Source organism: Leopardus geoffroyi, chromosome B1, assembly GCF_018350155.1.
Source record: "Leopardus geoffroyi isolate Oge1 chromosome B1, O.geoffroyi_Oge1_pat1.0, whole genome shotgun sequence".
Classification (NCBI taxonomy): Eukaryota; Metazoa; Chordata; class Mammalia; order Carnivora; family Felidae; genus Leopardus; species Leopardus geoffroyi.
In genome coordinates this window covers 152422618-152442268 of record NC_059327.1, presented here as the reverse complement: position 1 = coordinate 152442268, position 19651 = coordinate 152422618, and the positions used below count along the sequence as shown (strand labels likewise).

The following is a 19651-nucleotide window of genomic DNA, read 5'->3' as shown; positions in this document are numbered from 1 at the left end:
CACAAAGTGTTTTCAAAAAGCCAAAGGGGATTTAATCTTATAGACATTTCCCGCTAGTGAATAAAGAGATTTAGTAGCTTTTGGACATATGAGAGGAAGAAAGACACAAGCTTGTGTTCAGTTTTGTTTTACTGCTTCCCTATTTCTCCTATTCCTATTACACTCTGGAACACTCATTCCTGTATGTTGCTAAAATTAAAACACTATTAAAAATGCAAGCAGAATGGTAACGCACGCATGTGCAAGCATCACACACAAATCTCCAACTTAAATTGATTCCTGGGTATATAGCAAATGATACAGTATATACACATTTATTACCTAATAGTTTCTAGAAGAGCAACTAAACATAAATTTTATAACACAGAAAAATAAATATACACCCTGTATTGTACTTGTCCTTGATCAAGCAACATATTTATACACTAGTTTCTATAACTTAACGCTGTGTAACAGCATTTTAAAATTACAAAAGAAGGTATCTATTAGGAAATTATCTAATCATATTGCTCTTCAATACACTTATGTAGACAATTCAGACTTGAAGTAAACTTCAGGAAATTGCAGCTTTTGTTAGCCCACAAATGGCTATAAACTTTTCCTTTCAAGTAGATTCTTGGAAGTTTTGAAAGGGGCTGCCTTAATTCAGTCTGTAAAGGTGCTCTATATAGTTATATTTTCATTTATAAAATTTTGTAGAAGTAGTGGAAAGGATTTTCTTGTTGCAACATAAGATCATGTTTAACCTCATGTTTTTATTCTATGCGGGTTATACTTGCTTCATGAAAAACGAAGACACTGAGAGGAAGATAAGGAGATTTTAGTAGAACACTGATTACAAATTCTGTGGCTTGAACCAAGGCTCTCCTAAGGTTTAGAAATCACTGAGTTTTCCCTTTCCCCCCCTTTTTTTTTTTGTTAAAATAAATCTCAGGGCTTGTTTACAAAGTGCAGAATCATTCACTTGACGAAGTGACATGAAAAGGAAGTTACAGTGGCACCATCCCATTTACCAGCTGCACCTTCATTTCTTGAAGGCTGTTCATGATCTTCTTCTGGTGACCGACAAGAGTCACTCCAAGCCGTCTCAAATCCCTGTATGAAGAAAGCACACATTGGATGTATGTATTGATTCAATTGGTAGCACACCTCAATACTTTCACGCTGGCAAAGATACAAACATTTTGCAGAAGCTAATTAGATTACAATCCTATATGAGACATCGATATGATACAATCCGATATGAGACATATCGGGTCCAATTTTCAAAGGCAGGCTTCAAAATTGTACCTTGAAAATCTGTTTGCAGTCAAAGAAATATTTAATATAAATACTGATATAATATATAATTGCCCCCACCTCATCTTTGGACATCATTATTTTGGTGGCACAGATTAGTGGAAAAATAAATTTGCATGTTTACCAATAAAATATTTAAATTGAAGGTACAATTTCATTGAATAATTTTGAAAATGTGGACCTAAAACAGGAACAAGAACTTTTTTGTTTTGCTAGAAGAAATAGGCATAAAATATACTTTAAAATTTTTACAGTTAAGCAGTCAAAGACCATACTCTTCAAATGACTCAGTCAGTACAATCATTTTATATAACAGATTATCTTTATGGGATAATGATCACTACATTGCTATATGAGCACTTCCAAATATGTAAAACCTTGGATTGCGAGCAACTTGTTCTGCAAGTGTTTTGCAAGACGAGGAAACATTTCTAATAAATTTTAATTGGATAAAGGAGCAATATTTTGCAATGCCAGTAGTACATGATACCGAATGTCACATGATCACAACTGAGCCAATGCTTCTTGAAATTCACTTTAATATACAAGTGCTTTGGATTACAAGCATGTTTGCAGAATGAATTATGCTCGCAAACCAAGGTTTTACTGGTATTTTTTTACTTGGAACCCAAAATACCAGAGTTTTCCTCTTTTACCAAATAATATCTAGGCTCTCTTGGCATTTAGAGCATTCTGAAGATTACACACTATCAGAAAGTCTTTTCAACCAAGATATATTTTTACTGTTTCCTTTAAACAAGCTTATTCAAAAGAAAATTATAAATGTTTAGATTTCTAAATTAATAGTGTATTATGGAGTTCAAGGTCAGGGCCCATGGTTCCTAATTGTTATTTCATAGGAAATTCAGAAATTCTATTCCCTTGAGGTACATATTTGGCAAATAAAATTATTCAGGTATGTTTGGCAAATAACATTAATTATAGGAAAAAAATAACAATTTAAGATTTTTAGGTGACCAAACTGTTTGCCATGTTATATTTCTTCAGATAATTACCTTATTGAACACATTATGGTAAAAGAATATTTGTGCATTCAGTAAATGTATTAACTTTAGATTATCTTAGACTTCCTTAGAATTGAAGACAATGACATTAGAGTCATTATATGTAAAATTGGATAGCTTTAGAAACAAGTAAATCTCTTAATTATCAGAGGATAGAAATTTTAGAAATTGGTATTTAGGCTCTACCTATATTAGTATTGGAAATAATTGCTTATTTAAATAATATCTTAGGTTTCTTTGCCCCTATATGTTTCATTGGTTTTTTATGAGAGTTTCAGGAAATGGAAAGTAGCTAAAAAAAGAAGCAATTGATACTTATGGTGGCAACATAGTTCTTTCTCTCTTAGAATTGAACATGAGAAAATATTAAAACTATAAGACATCAGTGTAAAAAATAAATATATTTATATTATATTATATTATATTATATTATATTATATTATATTTATTTATAATGGTAGCCATGGAGGATAGTCAGCAAAAAAAAAAGAAAACAGTAAAAATTCACTTTGAAACAAAATCACTATTGTTAGTTATGAAATAGACTATAAAATAGTGAGTTACTGACTAGCATGGGAATAAATTTCTCTTTTTAACTACATCAGAACTTCTTAGCTTTTCCCCTGTTAACATTATGGGATAGATAAGTCTTTGTTTTAAGGGCCATCCTGTGCATTAAAGAATATCTAGCATCATCTCTGGCCTCTATCCACCAAATACCAGGAGCATTGCACTACTGTTGACCCTTTGTGGTTACAAGACAAAACTCCTGCCATATGTCCCCTGAATAGCAAAATCTTCCCTAGTTAACAACTATTACACTAATATAAAAATAATAAGTGACAATTAAGATGTCCTCTTCCTACATGCTGGAAAAATACATAACTCTATGATAATAGATTTCTGTTAATCTTTCATGGATGAGAAAATGAAGTTTACAGAATTTAAATCACTTGAGTAGATGACACAGCTAGTGGGTGTCAGGGCTAGTACTAAAACCAGGAACCTGATACCAAAGTCCATACTCTTTAAAAATTTCTCATTACTCTGAGATCTGATTTTAAACAAAGTACTTTAAATTACAATAATTTCCTCATGAGGAAATAAGAACTCTGTAGCTATAACATCAAATATCCAAAATTCTAAAGAAAGACAATATTTAATGAAGGAAGCTGAACACATACTTCTTTGAGGCTATGGTAACTCAATCTATACCTCATGGCAATTTCAGTTATGAGCTAATCTATACTTCATGGCAATTTCATTTTACTTCATGGCCGGTCACTAGCATAATTTGGACCTAAGTCAGGTGAAAGGGATGAAAATTTCTTAACCTGAAAATAATCATTCTCTGCTAGAGAATTTAAATAATTAGTAATTGAAATGGAGTTTTAAAACATATGTTTTATCATATGCCTTATAAACCCACAGGTGATTCTGACAAATACCCATTTGAAAGTACTGATGCTATAGATACATACTTAGACTGCACAATTCATATGGCTAAAACAATTATTAGGAATGAGCTTTTGAAAATAATCATCACAACTTATTCTGAAAGACCTGAAAAAGAAATTATAGGTTTCCCACTGAAACAGCCTGGATTTTGAATATATAATACCGAAATCTTAATTTAAAGTGTGTGTGTGTGTGTGTGTGTGTGTGTGTGTGATGTGCATACATGCGCCCCACATTCCAAACTTGGTTGTTTCACTGATATCAAATCACTGGTTTGACTTATTTTTATTTCCCTGTCTTAATTATATAGTAGCTATATTATACGTAAGTATAACTTCATTCTCTGAAAATAACTTGACTGCAAGAAAGACTCTGGTTCAGTGCTTTTGAAATTTAAAATTTTTATGACATCTATATCCTGCTAAAGAACACATGTTTTGAGGAATTGTATTTGAGTAATAAATGCTGTTATAGAGTTTGTGTTCATAGGCAAATACAATCTTTCTTCAGATTTCATACATCTAGATTTTGAGTTAAATTTGTGTAAATTTTTCCAGTGTGTTAAATATAAGATTTCTTTCAAGGTCACCTTACAATATGATTATCCCCTAAGATGCATACAGAAGGTCAGACCACTGACATTCTCTCTTCCTCCCTCCCACCTCCTCTTTTCCATGGGAGAAATGGAATTATAAAAACACGACACGGCAATTTATACATTGCCGTAAATTATGTGTGTCTTTAATGGAATGCTGATGTTTTAAAAATCTGACTTGTCATTTCAAAAGCTGTCAAATTAATGTGCAGAGATTTAGAAAATCACATGAGTATAATGCATGCAATGTCCATATACCTTTATGCAGTGTGATTTTCAGTGAAAAGGTGAGAGAGAAATAAGATCATTTATGCAAGTTAAAGTTGTTCTCGGCAGCAAAGTAGTTCCTTCAAAACTTGTATTTAATATTCTTCTAATTATATTACAAATGACAATTAAAATAGCATTAGAAAAATGTTTTCAGTAAAGGTTTATTCTTTTTTTTTTTTTAATTTTTTTTTCAATGTTTATTTATTTTTGGGACAGAGAGAGACAGAGCATGAACGGGGTAGGGGCAGAGACAGAGGGAGACACAGAATCGGAAACAGGCTCCAGGCTCTGAGCCATCAGCCCAGAGCCTGACGCGGGGCTCGAACTCCCGGACCGCAAGATCGTGACCTGGCTGAAGTCGGACGCTTAACCGACTGCGCCACCCAGGCGCCCCAGTAAAGGTTTATTCCAATATTGCTAAGTGCATTAATGTATTTTAAGTAGTTTTGCTTCATACTTTCATGACTTCTAAGCATACCTATTTTACTCTTGCACTGCCAAGTACATATTGAATGGTCAATTTAGCAGTAACAATGTGAGAGAAATTTGTTAAAAATTAAAGTATTTAACATTCGATAATGAAGTTGCTGCTCTACTTACAGTGTTTGCTGAAAAGTTTTTTGAAAATGATGCAAGATATGCTATTTTACTCATCTCATTTTTCTATATAGGAAATTTTACCCAAGGTAAAGTTATAAATGTGTCTCTTTTATAAATATTACACTAAATGTATCATGATCATGTGTAATCTTAAGTAATACCCAAAGCCAATTCTAATGATGATAAACTATGATTCAGCATAGGCTTATGAATTTAAACATGATAAGAGGAGTATTGTTACATAAAAAATAACTTGGCTTTTGTCAACAAAGCAATATCAGTTTTGGAAAAGCTGCAAATATAATGAACTGGCATTGATGGAATAACATTTCAGCATATTTTCAAATGTTACTCTATAATATTAAACAATGGAAAACACTGATATTATGATACTAAAATGGCAGAATGAAAAACATAGAATAACAAGAGGTGTCTAGTTGATATTGGAACAACTCTTGATTATTCAGGATTTAGTTCACCCATCTGTGGATTAGTCATTCCCTCACTACTCCTCCCTTCTGCTTTACACACCTGTTAGCCATATCACTGGTATTTACCCCAGCAACACTGGCTGGATAGGAGAAGGGAGAAGAGAGATTAACAAATATTCACTAAATTTCAGTGTTTATTCTTGTTGTCATAATTTGATCATGCCATTAATGGTATGCTTGAAGTTTTTTGGTTCATTTAAAGATTCCTGAGAATCATTTATATATCTACTATACAAGATAAATACATTTACATTTGGCAAAGATTAACCATGTTTGGTCATGATTTTCAGTGAGTGAGACATAGTGATGGTTGGACTAGAAACTTTAGCTTAATTATGTAGAATGAAGAGGATACTAAGTACTCCCATGTGTATTTTAGGTGTGTAATACATTATTCATAATGTCTTTATTGATAAGATAAAAACTCTGCTTGAATTGGTGTGCATAAATTTTGGCCCTAGATTTGTGAAACTTCCATTTTAGTAGTTGAAGACCCCATTTGAATAAATGATACTAACATAAACCTCTTCAGTTTACACACAATTGGCATAATATTTAAATTCACTGGATTTTGTTCATCTTCTGAATAATCAAAAGTTGACAGTGCTGGTCTGACAAGAAGTTTAAAAAGCAGCGGTAATACTGTCCTTAATACAGGTTTGGGGATTCAATTTGCAGCTCAGCTCAAGCTTAACAATTCCCCCTGTCAACCACAATTCACTGCATTTACACACCATAGTACAGATTGCATCATTACTGCCACAACAATTGTTCTGTGTATTGTACACAGAATAGCAACGTTTAGGCACAGAGATGGCAGACAGAAACATCTAAAGTTGAAAACCACATTGCCGAATACATTTTAACTCTAAGATTGTTAACCTGTTCATTTTCTTTCCACATTAAGCCATATATGTATGTTACTGGCAAGAAATAAACAAAAAAAGAAAGAGTAAGAAGAAAGAACGAAAGAACGAAAGAAAGAAAGAGAAAGAAAGAGAGAAAGAAAGAAAGAAAGAAAGAAAGAAAGAAAGAAAGAAAGAAGGAAATCGCAAACAAAATTAAACCTTTATGATGGAAAATTTTTATCAAAGTCAGCAGTTCTGAAAAATTGTAATATTTTCTCTCCCTTTTTTGAACCCAATATAAGAACAAATTTGATGGCATAAACTCTAACATATTTTTCTAATTTAATTATATGGAAATTTGATCTTTTGCTTTATATTAGTTGATCTTAACTGCACCCCCCCAAGTATTTATTACAGGTATACTTCCAGTTCTCAATTTCTATTATTCCTTGGCAATAATGTGGACGATGATATTTATTATATTATTATAGCATATGCAACCTCCATAAAATTAGTATTTAAATATTGGGTAAAGGCCATGTGTAAAAAATCATTATCTTAAGTGTTTAAGAGCTTGTCTTTGTCTTTGCTGATATCCCAGCTCCTTTGCCGTGTGCCTTTAATAATTATTTTGGTGAAAGGCAAGCAAAATGCACAGTCTTTTTTGTATATTCCTGACCAAACAAGCAACTGATTACTCACTGTTCTGTGAGTTATTTAAATAACATTTTGATAAATGTGTTCTTGCCAAACAGGAAGAATGTGGTCAAAACCACAATAAACAAGAGGACATATATTTAAAGGTGTGGGACTCCAAGGAATCAGCTTCAATGGATTTGAGGTTTGCTGGCTCAGTTCATGGTAAAGAATATGTTTATTGGCCCAGGAGTCTGAAGCAACTGATACATGGACACAAACATCTCTGAACAGGAAGATTTTAGCACAGTTTCCAAATTTCACTTTACTCTTCCGGTTAAGGTAAATGAATCAAAAGACAAAATATCAGAAAAGAGGCAATATAGCCAGAGGCAACAAGATAGCAGAGTAATGGAGACAAAGAGAAGAAACTGAACCAAGTAGAGAAAAATTGATCAGATAAAAACTACCAGAGAATAGAAAAAGGTTGGAGAACCATAATTAGAAGAGAGAAGGCTTTAAGTCTTTAAACAAAACATACAAAATGAGAGTTTGGGGATAGAGGAGCTGACAATAAAGATGAGCGAAAATAATTAAAATCAATAAATGAAATGCTAAAATACAATGCTAAGATATTCAACATATTTCTAGTATTTGGGGGCCCCAAAGAGATAAAGTAAAACAGAGGTAGTTAATGCAAAACCATTATTTGTGATTAAAATTATTCTGTGAAGGGAGGAGCAAAAAGATAGTGGATGTATATATATACATATATATATATATATATATGTATGTATGTATGTATATACACACACACATAGGAATATGTGCTATTTTAATAAAAAAAGAGACATCACTTAATGCAAATAATTTTATTATATATTTACAAGTAATCTGACATTGGGTAGAAGAAATACCTACAGTATCATTTTAATATAAAATGACAAATGACTTTAATAAATTAAAATGACCATTTTTACTGAAAAATTAAATAGCAATCATGTAAAAATAGTTTTAAATTATCAACAAAATTTTGTTTACTATTTTAAATATAGCACAAATGAGTTCTTTGAGTGTTGAAAGAAATAATGGGCAAAGCATACGTGTCATCAAATAGATACAATTTGGAGGCGATGGTGAAGATGACATTCAGCAACATAAGAGAGCATGCTGAGTAGTGATTTTAGGTCCAGCATTATAGGGATGAGGATAAGAAATGTTGAGAATGTGACATTAACTGGTGACAAATGATGGTACCCTGTTACCTTTCGTGTGGACTGGCAGTGAGTTCAATGAGTCAAAGAATGCCAGAATAGAAATGGTGAGTGCTCAGTGTTAATATTATGTGAAGTAATGGAATAAGGACTGTGGTTTAGTGCTTTAGAATGTTCTACCATGTTCTAATCCTTACAACAATATTTTAACCTTTGAATCTGTAGGTAATTTAAAGTAAGTTGTCATCATATTCATAGGTTAAAACATTATTCATGTTAACGTAAGCTAGATGGAACCACCATAACAACAGTTAATTTTCACAAATAACAAATATTAGGCTAAAATAATTACACATACAGAGTATATAATAAAATACAAACAACTTACAACCTTAAAGAATTTAATGCTTAACTCTAGTGATTTTTATTTAATAAGATTTGATAAATTTTATCTTAAACGTGCAAACAGAAAAGGGCACAATTGGTTCCACTGAGATTGTACCAAATAACAAATCAGAGGCAGAATCTAATATATCCTTGGATTACAAGAATATAAGGTGCACCACTTAGAGATTAAATGAGATTCCTGCCTGGGAAGCTTTAGCTGTTGCTACCCGGGTATTCATCATAGCCCAAATTTAAGAATATGTTTTGCTGTTATGTAGGACTAGCCACACCAATTGTGCTTACAGTTTGTTTTGTAATTACATTCATATAACATAGGTTCCAGTATAAAAACTTCATCAAGAAAACATCTTTTCCACAACACAAAATACCAGTATTTTGCCAAGGAGCTGTTATTCCAATTATTCAAATATTCAAATGCTATTTGTTTGAAGCAAAGAAGCAAAGATACTGGCCACAAGTAGCATTAACCATGCAGTTGTTAACAATACAGGCTAAAAAAGAAGAGGCTTCTTTGAAAGCTGTCACACATGGGCAAAGGTTAACTGATTTCCCTTGACCTCATCCAGATTGGATTCCAAACAATTTTTCTCGCCCCAGCAATTATGTAAAAATTATCAGAAAAATTACTCACTCCAAGGTCACCTGAGCCACAGCGTCCATTGAACTGTATCCATTTTCCATGAAAATCTCTGTATACCGGCCCATTTTGATTGCTTCTAGCCATTCACCTACTGATCTGTAGGCCCCAGATCCCAGTGGGCCATGTTCTGCCAATAAATTAGATACCCTAAAACACAGAGCACATCAACATTAAAAGTAACATTTTCACGTCTCTTATTATAAATTGTAATATTAGCTCACTATCAAGGCATTTTTGGGTTTATGGAAGAAACTAATTTAAAATATAGAACACAAACTTAGTCTATTCAGATTTTTTTCTACTCAGTCAATGAAAACTTATGATGGCTTAATAAGTAAATGTTCTGTAATATAAAACATTAGCTGAAAATTCCATTAGATTCATTTACTTCCTCCTATTGTATTTTGTTTATAAAAATAATATAGAAAATGCTGCCAAAATTAGATATGAGGGATAATTTGTGTCAGCCCAATTGTTCCTAGACATTGCTAGAGAAACTCATGCTCGTTTAAGCTAATTTCTCAGGAAGTCCAGAAGTTATTTATCCTGTATTTTACACTCTTACAAAAATGTGCTTGTTAACTTGGCCCAGGAGTAATAGAATTTTGAAAACAAAATGTAACCCCAAATACTTTAGAAAACTGAATGGGATTAACCAACCAGGAGATACGCTTAGCTGTACTAGACTCATATTTTTTGTCCAATAATAATAATGATACAATTATAAGAACCATTTCTGGAAATACATCCGAAGTAAATGACTAGGAAAAATGACAAAAAGTACTTGTACCATTTTTTACTAGTGGAAATGAATGCCAAAAACAATTTAAATGTCCATCAGGGGGATTTGCCTCGGTAAATTTCAACCATAAGATATAGGACAAATACATTTCTTTTGATTCATTGTCTCTGCACTTTCTCACACTCTGTTTACACTTCAGCCTATTCCAGTATATTTCCTTCCAAACCAATTCTATAAAAATTTCTCTCACTGTGGTGAGCAATGATTTTTATTTTGCCGAAATCTATAAATATTTCCTATCTGCAAAATGATTGACTCCTCAGAAATTTTCAACCTCCACCTCCACCACCTCTCTTTTGAATTCCTATGTTGTCTCACAAAGTTTTGAATAATTCTCGCTTTCTTGGCTACCAGGACATTGAATTTTCCTTGGCATCTTTTAAACCTCCTTTGCCTATTACTCATTTCCCTGGCTTTAAAATTTGGCTCTATATCTTCTCAGCTCAGGCTAAAATTCTACTCTAGGTAATTTTACCCATTTTTATGCTTCAAGTGGCATCTATTTTTCTCCAATTTTTACCCCCAGCCCAAGTGTCTCATGTATTCCTGTAGCTAGTTACACCTCCATATTTCTCATAGGAATATTGCCCCAACATGTCTGAAACCAGACTTGTCATTTTTTTCACATCCAATTCCTCCTGCAGTCTTCCGTGTTCTAGAATATGATACAACAGTTCACTCCTTCCTTGTCCTCAGTCCCCTCACAATCAATCATTATGTGTACTATCCATTCTACTTCCAATAATCACATATCTGATCACTTCTGTATCTCACTTGTTGCCACTTTAGTTCAAGACATCATCATGGCATATCTGCCAACTACTCTAGCCTCTGAGTTATCCTCTAAATTCTATCCTCACTCTCTGCTGCACAGCCAAGGTTATTTTTTAATGTTTTTTATTTTGTTCAATATCTTCCTCCTCCAATAGTGTGTTGTTCAATGCTGTATACTCAGCACCTATCCCACAGGATGACATGATGTGGACATGAACATGAATCTGAACATGAATATTGGCTGAATAAATGGGTATCTTGTGATTTGTAGCCTTTAAGTAATAGGGGTCAAAGATTTTATGAAGGTAGAAATACAGAAAAAAATAGTTGGAGAGTAGGATCTTGAAGTTGACATTATGGAGGAGTTGCAATTTTTAGTAACAGCAAAATCTAGAACATGACGCTGAGAAGGAGAGTTCATGGTAGGCTAGAGACCAAAAATGAGAGATATTAAACATCATCTACATGGTTACTGAAATCACCAAGCTTTGTGACATGGGTGAGAATAAATACCGGTTAAGACAATGACCGGGAGCTAACATCTTCTAGAATTAGGATTTGTAGATGACCTAATAAAAATGGCTAGTAAGTGCTATAGTCTTCAGCCAAATCTGTTTAAATGAAACCTAGCAAGATGATTCTATATATTGCACACACACACAAAAAGAAAAAAATTTGGAGACTCTTAAACTGTTCTCAATCTATAATGATATCAGTATAAACTAACACAATTTAGATCATCAAAATATCTCTTTATGATTTCTTTTCTTTAGGTCCCTTTAGACAACATAATTCAAATAAGTAGATGAAAGAAATGCTTACATTTTTACATGACAATAAATAATTTAAAGGCAGATATTTCAGTAGCAACATAAGGAATATTCACTAAGAAGATAAATTCTCCAGTTGCTACTACAGAAAGTTAATGATGCTTGAACAGAAGTTGAAGTTTCATTCTTCATTTGTATTTAAAAATGACTTTTTGCCTAATAAACAAATGTTATGTCAGAATCATAGAACTTATGTAACTTTATCAACAGATTGTTCCTCATTTAGTTCATGCTAATAGGAGGCCGATTTGGTTACACTTCTTGTAAAAATAAAGATCTGACTCAAATATAGTGAAAATAACATTCTGGCAATTTTTCTTAAGTATAGAGTCAAACTGATTTATTTTTTGTGAGGATAATTCTGTAATTTATCACATCAAAGAGAAAAACATGTTTTACAAATATGTAACATTGTTTAAATATATTCATGTGCATTCAGAAAAATTGTTTTAAATATTCATTTGTGGGGCGCCTGGTGGCTCAGTCACATAAGCGTCTGACTCGTGGTTTGGGTTGAGGTCATGAACTCAGGGTTGGTAAGATTGAGCCCTGGGTCATCAGGCTCTTCACTAATAGCACAGAGTCTGCTAGGGATTCTCTCCCTCCTTCTCCCTCTCCCTCTCCTTCTCTCTCTCTCGCTCTCTCTCTGTCTCTACACAAATAAATAAACTTAAAAAAATTAGAAGTAAAAAAGTAAAAATGCTCATTTGTTTCACACAAATTTATTCATTTATCAGTTTTAAGTTTTGTTCCAATTGCACAGTAAGTGATTCACCAAATATCTGTGTACAACCAGATAGGAGCAAAGAATCTCTAAAGGAGTTGTCATTGTTTATAAAATATGGCAGACACTAAAGTCTATTATAAAGAAACCAAAGAGTAATTATTGTTAGATATCTCTGGTTTAAGTCTATCAGTGCTTACTTGGCTATCTCTATGATCTTATAATTTTATTTTGACCCATCCACACTAATGTGAGATTGGAACATGTGTTTTGGAACACATGAAAATACACACATTTGAGTTTTTTATAATGTTATCTGAACTTGGCTATAGTTAACATTTTACTGAAACTGGCATTTACACTGGTAGATTAGGCATAGGTACTTTTAATTTGATTATTTATATTTCATTGTAAGAGAGTAATATTACACAAAAACTGTATTTAAATAAATTAGTGTCATACAGATCCATAGATTAACGTGTGTACTGAAATGATGTTATGGATTTAATATTCATGGCATCAAGTTGAATTAGCTACATTAGGAAAAGCTCTCAGGTCTGGCTTTTTACCTGCTCGATGCATTAACCAGCGTCTTCAAGCTACTTGGGTTACGTATCAGCTTATCCAACATGTTGACAATTTCATCAAACTTGGGCCTGCTATTTCGGTCTTTCTGCCAGCAATCCAGCATTAACTGGTAGAGAGCAGCAGGACAGTCCATGGGGCTTGGCAGACGGTAGCCTTCCTCCACTGCTTTAATCACCTGCGTAAAGCAAAACAGAGCCATACTCAACACCACAAACAGTACAGAATAGCTCGAGAAATTTCCTACTATCCAACTTTCGTTCTGTCTTATTCTTACTCTTGCACTGATAACCAGCATCGTTCTCTCTCAAATCTCTGATTATTTCTATTTGCTGCAAAATAAAACAACAATAACAAAAAGTAAATATGTTATCACAACGTAAAAAGATATTTTCTTCACATATTATAAAGAAAATAAGTGGTAATCATTTTTACATAAAATCTTGATGAAGGGTGATTTGTAACATTAACTGACATAAAAATAATGTCCATGTTTTATTTATTTATCCTTGCATTCTGGAACCAAATAGGGATTAGAGTTTTTTAGTGATTTCTCTGAAAAGTTAATGTCTTTGTAATGAAAAATTATGGGCAGATCCACGTTTTTTAAAGCAATAGAACTGCAATTTTACTTCAAAAGAGACTTTTGGAGGGTAAATGATGGATAAGTCAAAGGCTAAATTAGCATAACTGTCTCATGTATCATTTAATAATGTCAGAGTCTGGCTGTTTATTATCATCTACTGATTTCTGTCAGGAATTTGGAATGACTGCATAAGTAGCACAGGCATTACAAACATCATCGATTTTAAATAAAACCACACATGTGAGTATTGTCTAATTGTGAAATTGTTTCATCAAAAACATTCATAATGTTGCTGCTGCCATCAAAATGTCTAACTACAGAAGAAATTCGTTTATGCTTCTGAACATAATGCAGGTTTTATTCTAGAAAATTCAAATATTTAAGTGATCCCCAAATCAATAATAATAAACATAGTTCTCAAATTCCTGTTGTGGATATTTCCTTAACAATTAATTACATTTTTTGAGAAAGACTTTAGATTTGATTTGACAAATGAAAAAATATATATGATAATTAGAATGGGAAATTTACAAAAAAAATCTTGCAAGATTGGAACGAAACAGTCTCTCAATGGTAAAGAAAATGGCACGTGCACAAAAGCAGGAGCACATAGAAAGAAGATGAAATGGTATATTTAAGGGAACTTTATGGCCTAAAGGTAGCAGGTAGAGAGAAAGTGTTTAAGTTCAAACCTTTCACACTGGATGGTTGTTACTATTTACTTTAGCTAAACACATTCATGGGGGGAGAGAATGTTGACAAGTATAATTTGGGGCTTGTTTTGTTTGGAGTGCATAGGGAACACCCAGATGACACTTGGCAGGAATCTGGTTAGCGTACAGGAGATATTTGAGATGAAAATGTAAATGTGAGAGTCATCATGACTTGGTTATAGCTTGAATCCAGGTGTGGTATATACCTACCCAGGAAGGGCATGAAATAAAAGTTCCTGACAAGCACAAATAGTTAAGTTCAGGCACTTCAAGGACTCAAGGACTCCAAAAAATAAATGGTCAAATAACTGAATAACTATGAGTGAAACTCCTGAGAGTCACTTACCACTTTAGTTAACTTAACTCAAAAACAGCATAAAAAATTAAATGGTAAACCATGGTAGAAATTATTACAAAAACTAAAACATATGGTTAGCCTCTTTAACGTGTTAAAAGTGGATGCATATTGAGAAATAACATGGTAAAACAACAGATTCGTGAGGAACAGATATTAATCAAAAATTTACAAAAGAAAAAAATGCTAAATAAATTTTGAGAAAACATTATTCTCACTGGTGATCAATAAAAGAATAGATAGTGAAAGAATAAAAAGTACTATTTATAATTATATATTAATAAAAGTTCATTTATGTATTAGTTTGCTTATTAGAAGACTTCCCATTGCTGATGATAACAGCAATAGCAGTCATCTTTAATAACGTGAGTACCAAAATAAAATGTCCTAATACAGTTTGTCACGAAATATTTCAGTATGCAGTGAGAACAGTGATTTTTACTTATTTAAAACCTGATTTGTTTCATAATGAATTTTCCCCAAAGCTGCTACCAATAAGCTCTCTTTTTTCTTTAACACCTATGCTTTTTAAAATATTGTCTTTCTTTCACTGAGTAGCTAGTCTTCACATGTGACTGTGAAATGAGTAAATGAAACCAAGCCACTAGTTTTAAAGGAATTTTATGAGTTATTTGATTTGAGATGTTATTTCTAGACTATATTACTTAATCAACTTTATTTTCAGGCAAATTTATAAATAGAAATATAATACCATGTCTCTAAGTTAACCTCAGTACTTGGTCCAGGAAATTAGGTCATTGAATTTAATTCTAAATTCATCTTTAGAATTTATCTTCAAAATATATTTAAACTATAACTTGAGATTTTATATTCCAACATATTGAATTTTTTTTTTCATTTTTAAATACATTCCCTTCATAGTTTGTGGGAGAAATGAATGTATTAGTGCTCTGGTGGTTTGTGAAATGCTTGAAATATATCAAAGTGCAATTCAGGCTATTCATGTTATTACACAGTTTATAATGTATAGCTAAATGAATCATAATCCCCATTGACTTTCTTATTACCATTACATTTGTTAAGGTAGACAGTTGAGATAAACAAAGGAAAGAAAGAGAAAAAAGAAACAGACAACCAGAAGTTTTACAGATTATCTGGCACCAGTTCATATGGGCTACATCTAAAATGTTATTATAAGCTACGCGTTTTCTTGGCATTGACATGTAAATCAGTCGTCTAAACACAATTTTAAAAATGCTGCTTCTCTTAATACATGAAACTTTAATACTGAGCACCCGATATGGCACTATTCACTTGGTGGCCAGTTGACTTCACTGGGCCCATTTTGTCATGTAAGGGTCAGTGGCTTCATCCTTTCAGGTACATATACCTATTCTGGGTACGATTTGCTTTTGCTGCCCACAGAGCCTCAACCACAATTACAAGCTTTGCAATACTTGATCCACAAACACTGAATCCCACACAGCATATCACTCAATGAGGGCACCCACTTCTTAGCGAAGAATGTGTGAGTATCGAATACTCAGTGATGTACTGGTAAATATTTAACAACAGGCTCTCCTTGGTGGGGGGAGGACATATTGTATCGTTTACTTGTTTACATGGTATAAATACTCCCTCCAGGTCGATTGCAAACTGTCAACATGATCTCATTCTGAAAATCTGCTAGCTGGTACAAGGGTGGTTCCAGCAACCACTGCACATAGTACATCATAAATTCATCCATAAGGCATTTAAGCTGCTTTCACACAGTTGGGGCAGGGAAAAATACTGTGAACCCTAGGTGATACACTTGGGACTTCTTGTTACTCTTTTGTAATAACTGTGGCCTGAAAAGGCTAACCCCCAAGAATGAAAGATGGATCCAGGCTACTAGGCTACTAGTTCAGCCACCATGATCTGCCATATTGATAAATGAGGGGAATCCAGAATGGATAGTGAAAGAAGGAGAGGCAAAGGACCAGGTGAGGTCCTGAGATCAACTGAAACCACAGGGACTATAGTTCAGTTCATAACCTGCCTCTTCTGAGTTTCCACTTAGATAGAAAAACCCATAGAATCATGAAACAGATGCTCCTGGAACCTGTGTGGGGAAGTAGGTCCGTGCTGCAAAAGGTGAAGAGCATGGAAATCATGAAAATTTGTCTCTCAGATCTTTACCTGCTGGATGCTAATTAATCAACAACCCTTAACCCTAAACTTTCTAAAACCATCATCACATTTACACCAAAGCCAGGCTTTGCAAAGGTTACTTCCAGTCAATTATTGAGCATGGCAGTGATAATAAGATAGGCTCATTTCTATGCGACCCCTATGACAGACAATGTTTTCACAGTCTGACATCTCTCCCAGCTATCCCGCATTCCTCTTCCTTACAAGAATTTCTCCTTAATAATACTAATGTATATCTAATTCCTTCTTGGAATAGGTTTCTTGCAGGACTAGACTAGCACAGGCATTATATCATAAGCACTATACCACAAATTGTACATATAATATCTATATTCATCATCATCATATATTTGTAAGATAGGAACTATTATATGCATTTTATAAATGAAATGTACGAGACTCCAGAAGGTTAAGTAATTGCCTGTGTTTACACAACCAAGAAGTAGCAGTGGTAAGATTTACAGGCAAGTCTCTCTGGCAAGCAAACCTGTGATCTTCCCATCCTGATGCTAAGTCTCACCATTGGAATTAGAAATAACTACCTTCCAACTAAATAATTTGGGAGAGTTATAGATCTCACTCCATGGAATCAGATTTCTTGCTCCACAAGAAAAAAAAAATATCTACAATTGAAATGTACTATTTTGGAAAGGAGTGCATTCTTCATCACAGGAGATGTAAAAATGTAAGTTGGATAACTGAGTGTCAGGAATTTTGTAGGCGGAATTTGAGCATCAGCAGTGTGTTTTGATGAATTAAGTTTAACTAAGGTGTGAGCGCCTATGTTGCTAGGTATTTACTTGAAATCTCACACGAGTCATTTTGTTACTGTGAGATATGAGGCTTTTCAGAAGTGACTGGAGTTTAAGAATATATTCTTGGAAATAATCTCAGATACCAAAGAAATAGTTCTGGATATACCCATTTTTTTCGTAGGATTTATTTTCTGTTTCCAATATTACTAAAGATATATAGAGTATATCTTTTTCTTAGTACATCAATCTTAGATCAGTAGCATTCCAGAGATTAAAGACATCTTAAAAATCCTCTATTCAAGTCCATTCCCTGTGTAATCATTGAAATTGACCAAGAGTTATAGATTCCAAAATGACTGGCTTTTAGTTCAAGATTTTTGGTTTTTGTTTTTGCTGTTGTTGTTAAATAGAAAGGTACAGGACTTTTGAACTGAATATGGATATTTCTTTATGTATCGCTTACTCCAAAGGGATAAGAGTCGAAATGAGGTTACCAGTCACTAAAATAATTGCTTTTCTCTCAGGGCAGGCAGCATTATCCTTGCAAGACTAATATTATCTTCAAAGACCAATATTTGTCAAATACACTCATTGTAGATATTATTATACTAAGGCTATTAAGTCAAATAATTTGTTCACTGTCAAATCTTGGTAATTTTCAGTATTTATATGGGACCTAAGTTCCTCACACTTTAATTATAACATGCTGTGTGTTATCATAAAATATTCTTTTTGTCTTACCATAAAATATTTCAGAAATATAAGATATGTGTATCTTTTTTTGTCCCATCAGAAATTACAACAAAGAATAGAAGGAGGACGAGAGGCACGCCCCGTACAAAGTAGGCTGACATCCTTTTGGGGTCAAAAATTCTTCCTGCCTTAGAGTAAGATCTAGGCCAGCAGAAATAGTAATAGAAAACAGTCAAAAAAAGAACAAAGAACAAAAGTAATTCTAACATAAGAAGACTGAAAAACAGATAAATGAGTTTCTAAAACATTTTGTAATCTATGTGCTTAGTGTAGTCTACATATTCATATATTTCCCAATAAATGCAAGAGTAAAACACTGTTACTAAGTATAAAAATGCAATGCAATTAAGTCTCTTTTTATTTGGGTCTGGATTTTAAGTTCAGAAAAATGTTGCCATTTAAAATGTTTGCTATCAATAAAGAAGCCTCTACTGACCTCAGGATATTATCTTATCTTCCTAAGCTTGAATCAGAGTTCATGGTCTGGTATTAAAATTATCTTCATCATTCTGGTTTATTTTTATGATGTGCTGTTACGTTTTTTCTCTGTGATGACAGAGGCAATCCTAAATCAAAATAAACCCACTGCAGCATTCTGTTCCCTTAACATGGTGGAAGATCTCCTCTGGGAGATTTAGAATATTCTGCATGTCTTGGCAGTGTAATATTTTCATGATGCAAAGCCTTTTAAGAAGCAGATAGTATCTGGAATGTAGAGATTATGGGATATACCATTCAAAACACCAAATCAGTACTTCTATTTTGCTCTCTAAGAGTTTGTTTCCAAAGAAATATTCAGTGATTATGGTGTTCAAATACAGATCTGTCATGTTTCTTAAATACAAATTTGGATAGCAATTGAGGAAATCGAACTTAGTGCTATATGTAGAAGTTAAATGCTACTAACAATTGTGAACCTGCTTCGAAAATACATAGCATCTATTGTACAATTTATTAAAAGCAGACAGAAAGATCTGCAATTTTATAATCATTTACTTTAAACCTTATCTAGATTCTTGGTAAACCTAGTCAAAGCCAAAATATTAGTTTTTATCATAATTTCCTGAGAATATTATATCAGCACTCCCTTTTATTTTCTAAATAGTTTGAATTAAAGTTATCTGAGAGTGTATCAA

At 33.1% G+C, this 19651-nt stretch overlaps 1 protein-coding gene across 9 annotated transcripts in view; it reads right to left on the bottom strand.

The window, feature by feature from the left end:
- Positions 1–735: 735 nt before the first annotated feature.
- EPHA5 (EPH receptor A5) overlaps positions 736–19651 on the bottom strand; it is a 344908-nt gene continuing 325992 nt past the window's right edge. For 8 of the 9 annotated variants that reach the window (XM_045473882.1, XM_045473884.1, XM_045473883.1 and 5 more), the window contains 3 exons: positions 13184–13377; positions 9476–9631; positions 736–1095 (listed from right to left, as the gene is read on the bottom strand). In XM_045473882.1, the coding sequence (XP_045329838.1) occupies positions 990–1095; positions 9476–9631; positions 13184–13377 (456 nt within the window). In that variant the 3' untranslated portion in view covers positions 736–989. Of the gene's footprint in view, positions 1096–8079; positions 9632–13183; positions 13378–19651 lie in introns of those variants that run through there. The other variant, XM_045473889.1, reaches the window with a different exon arrangement.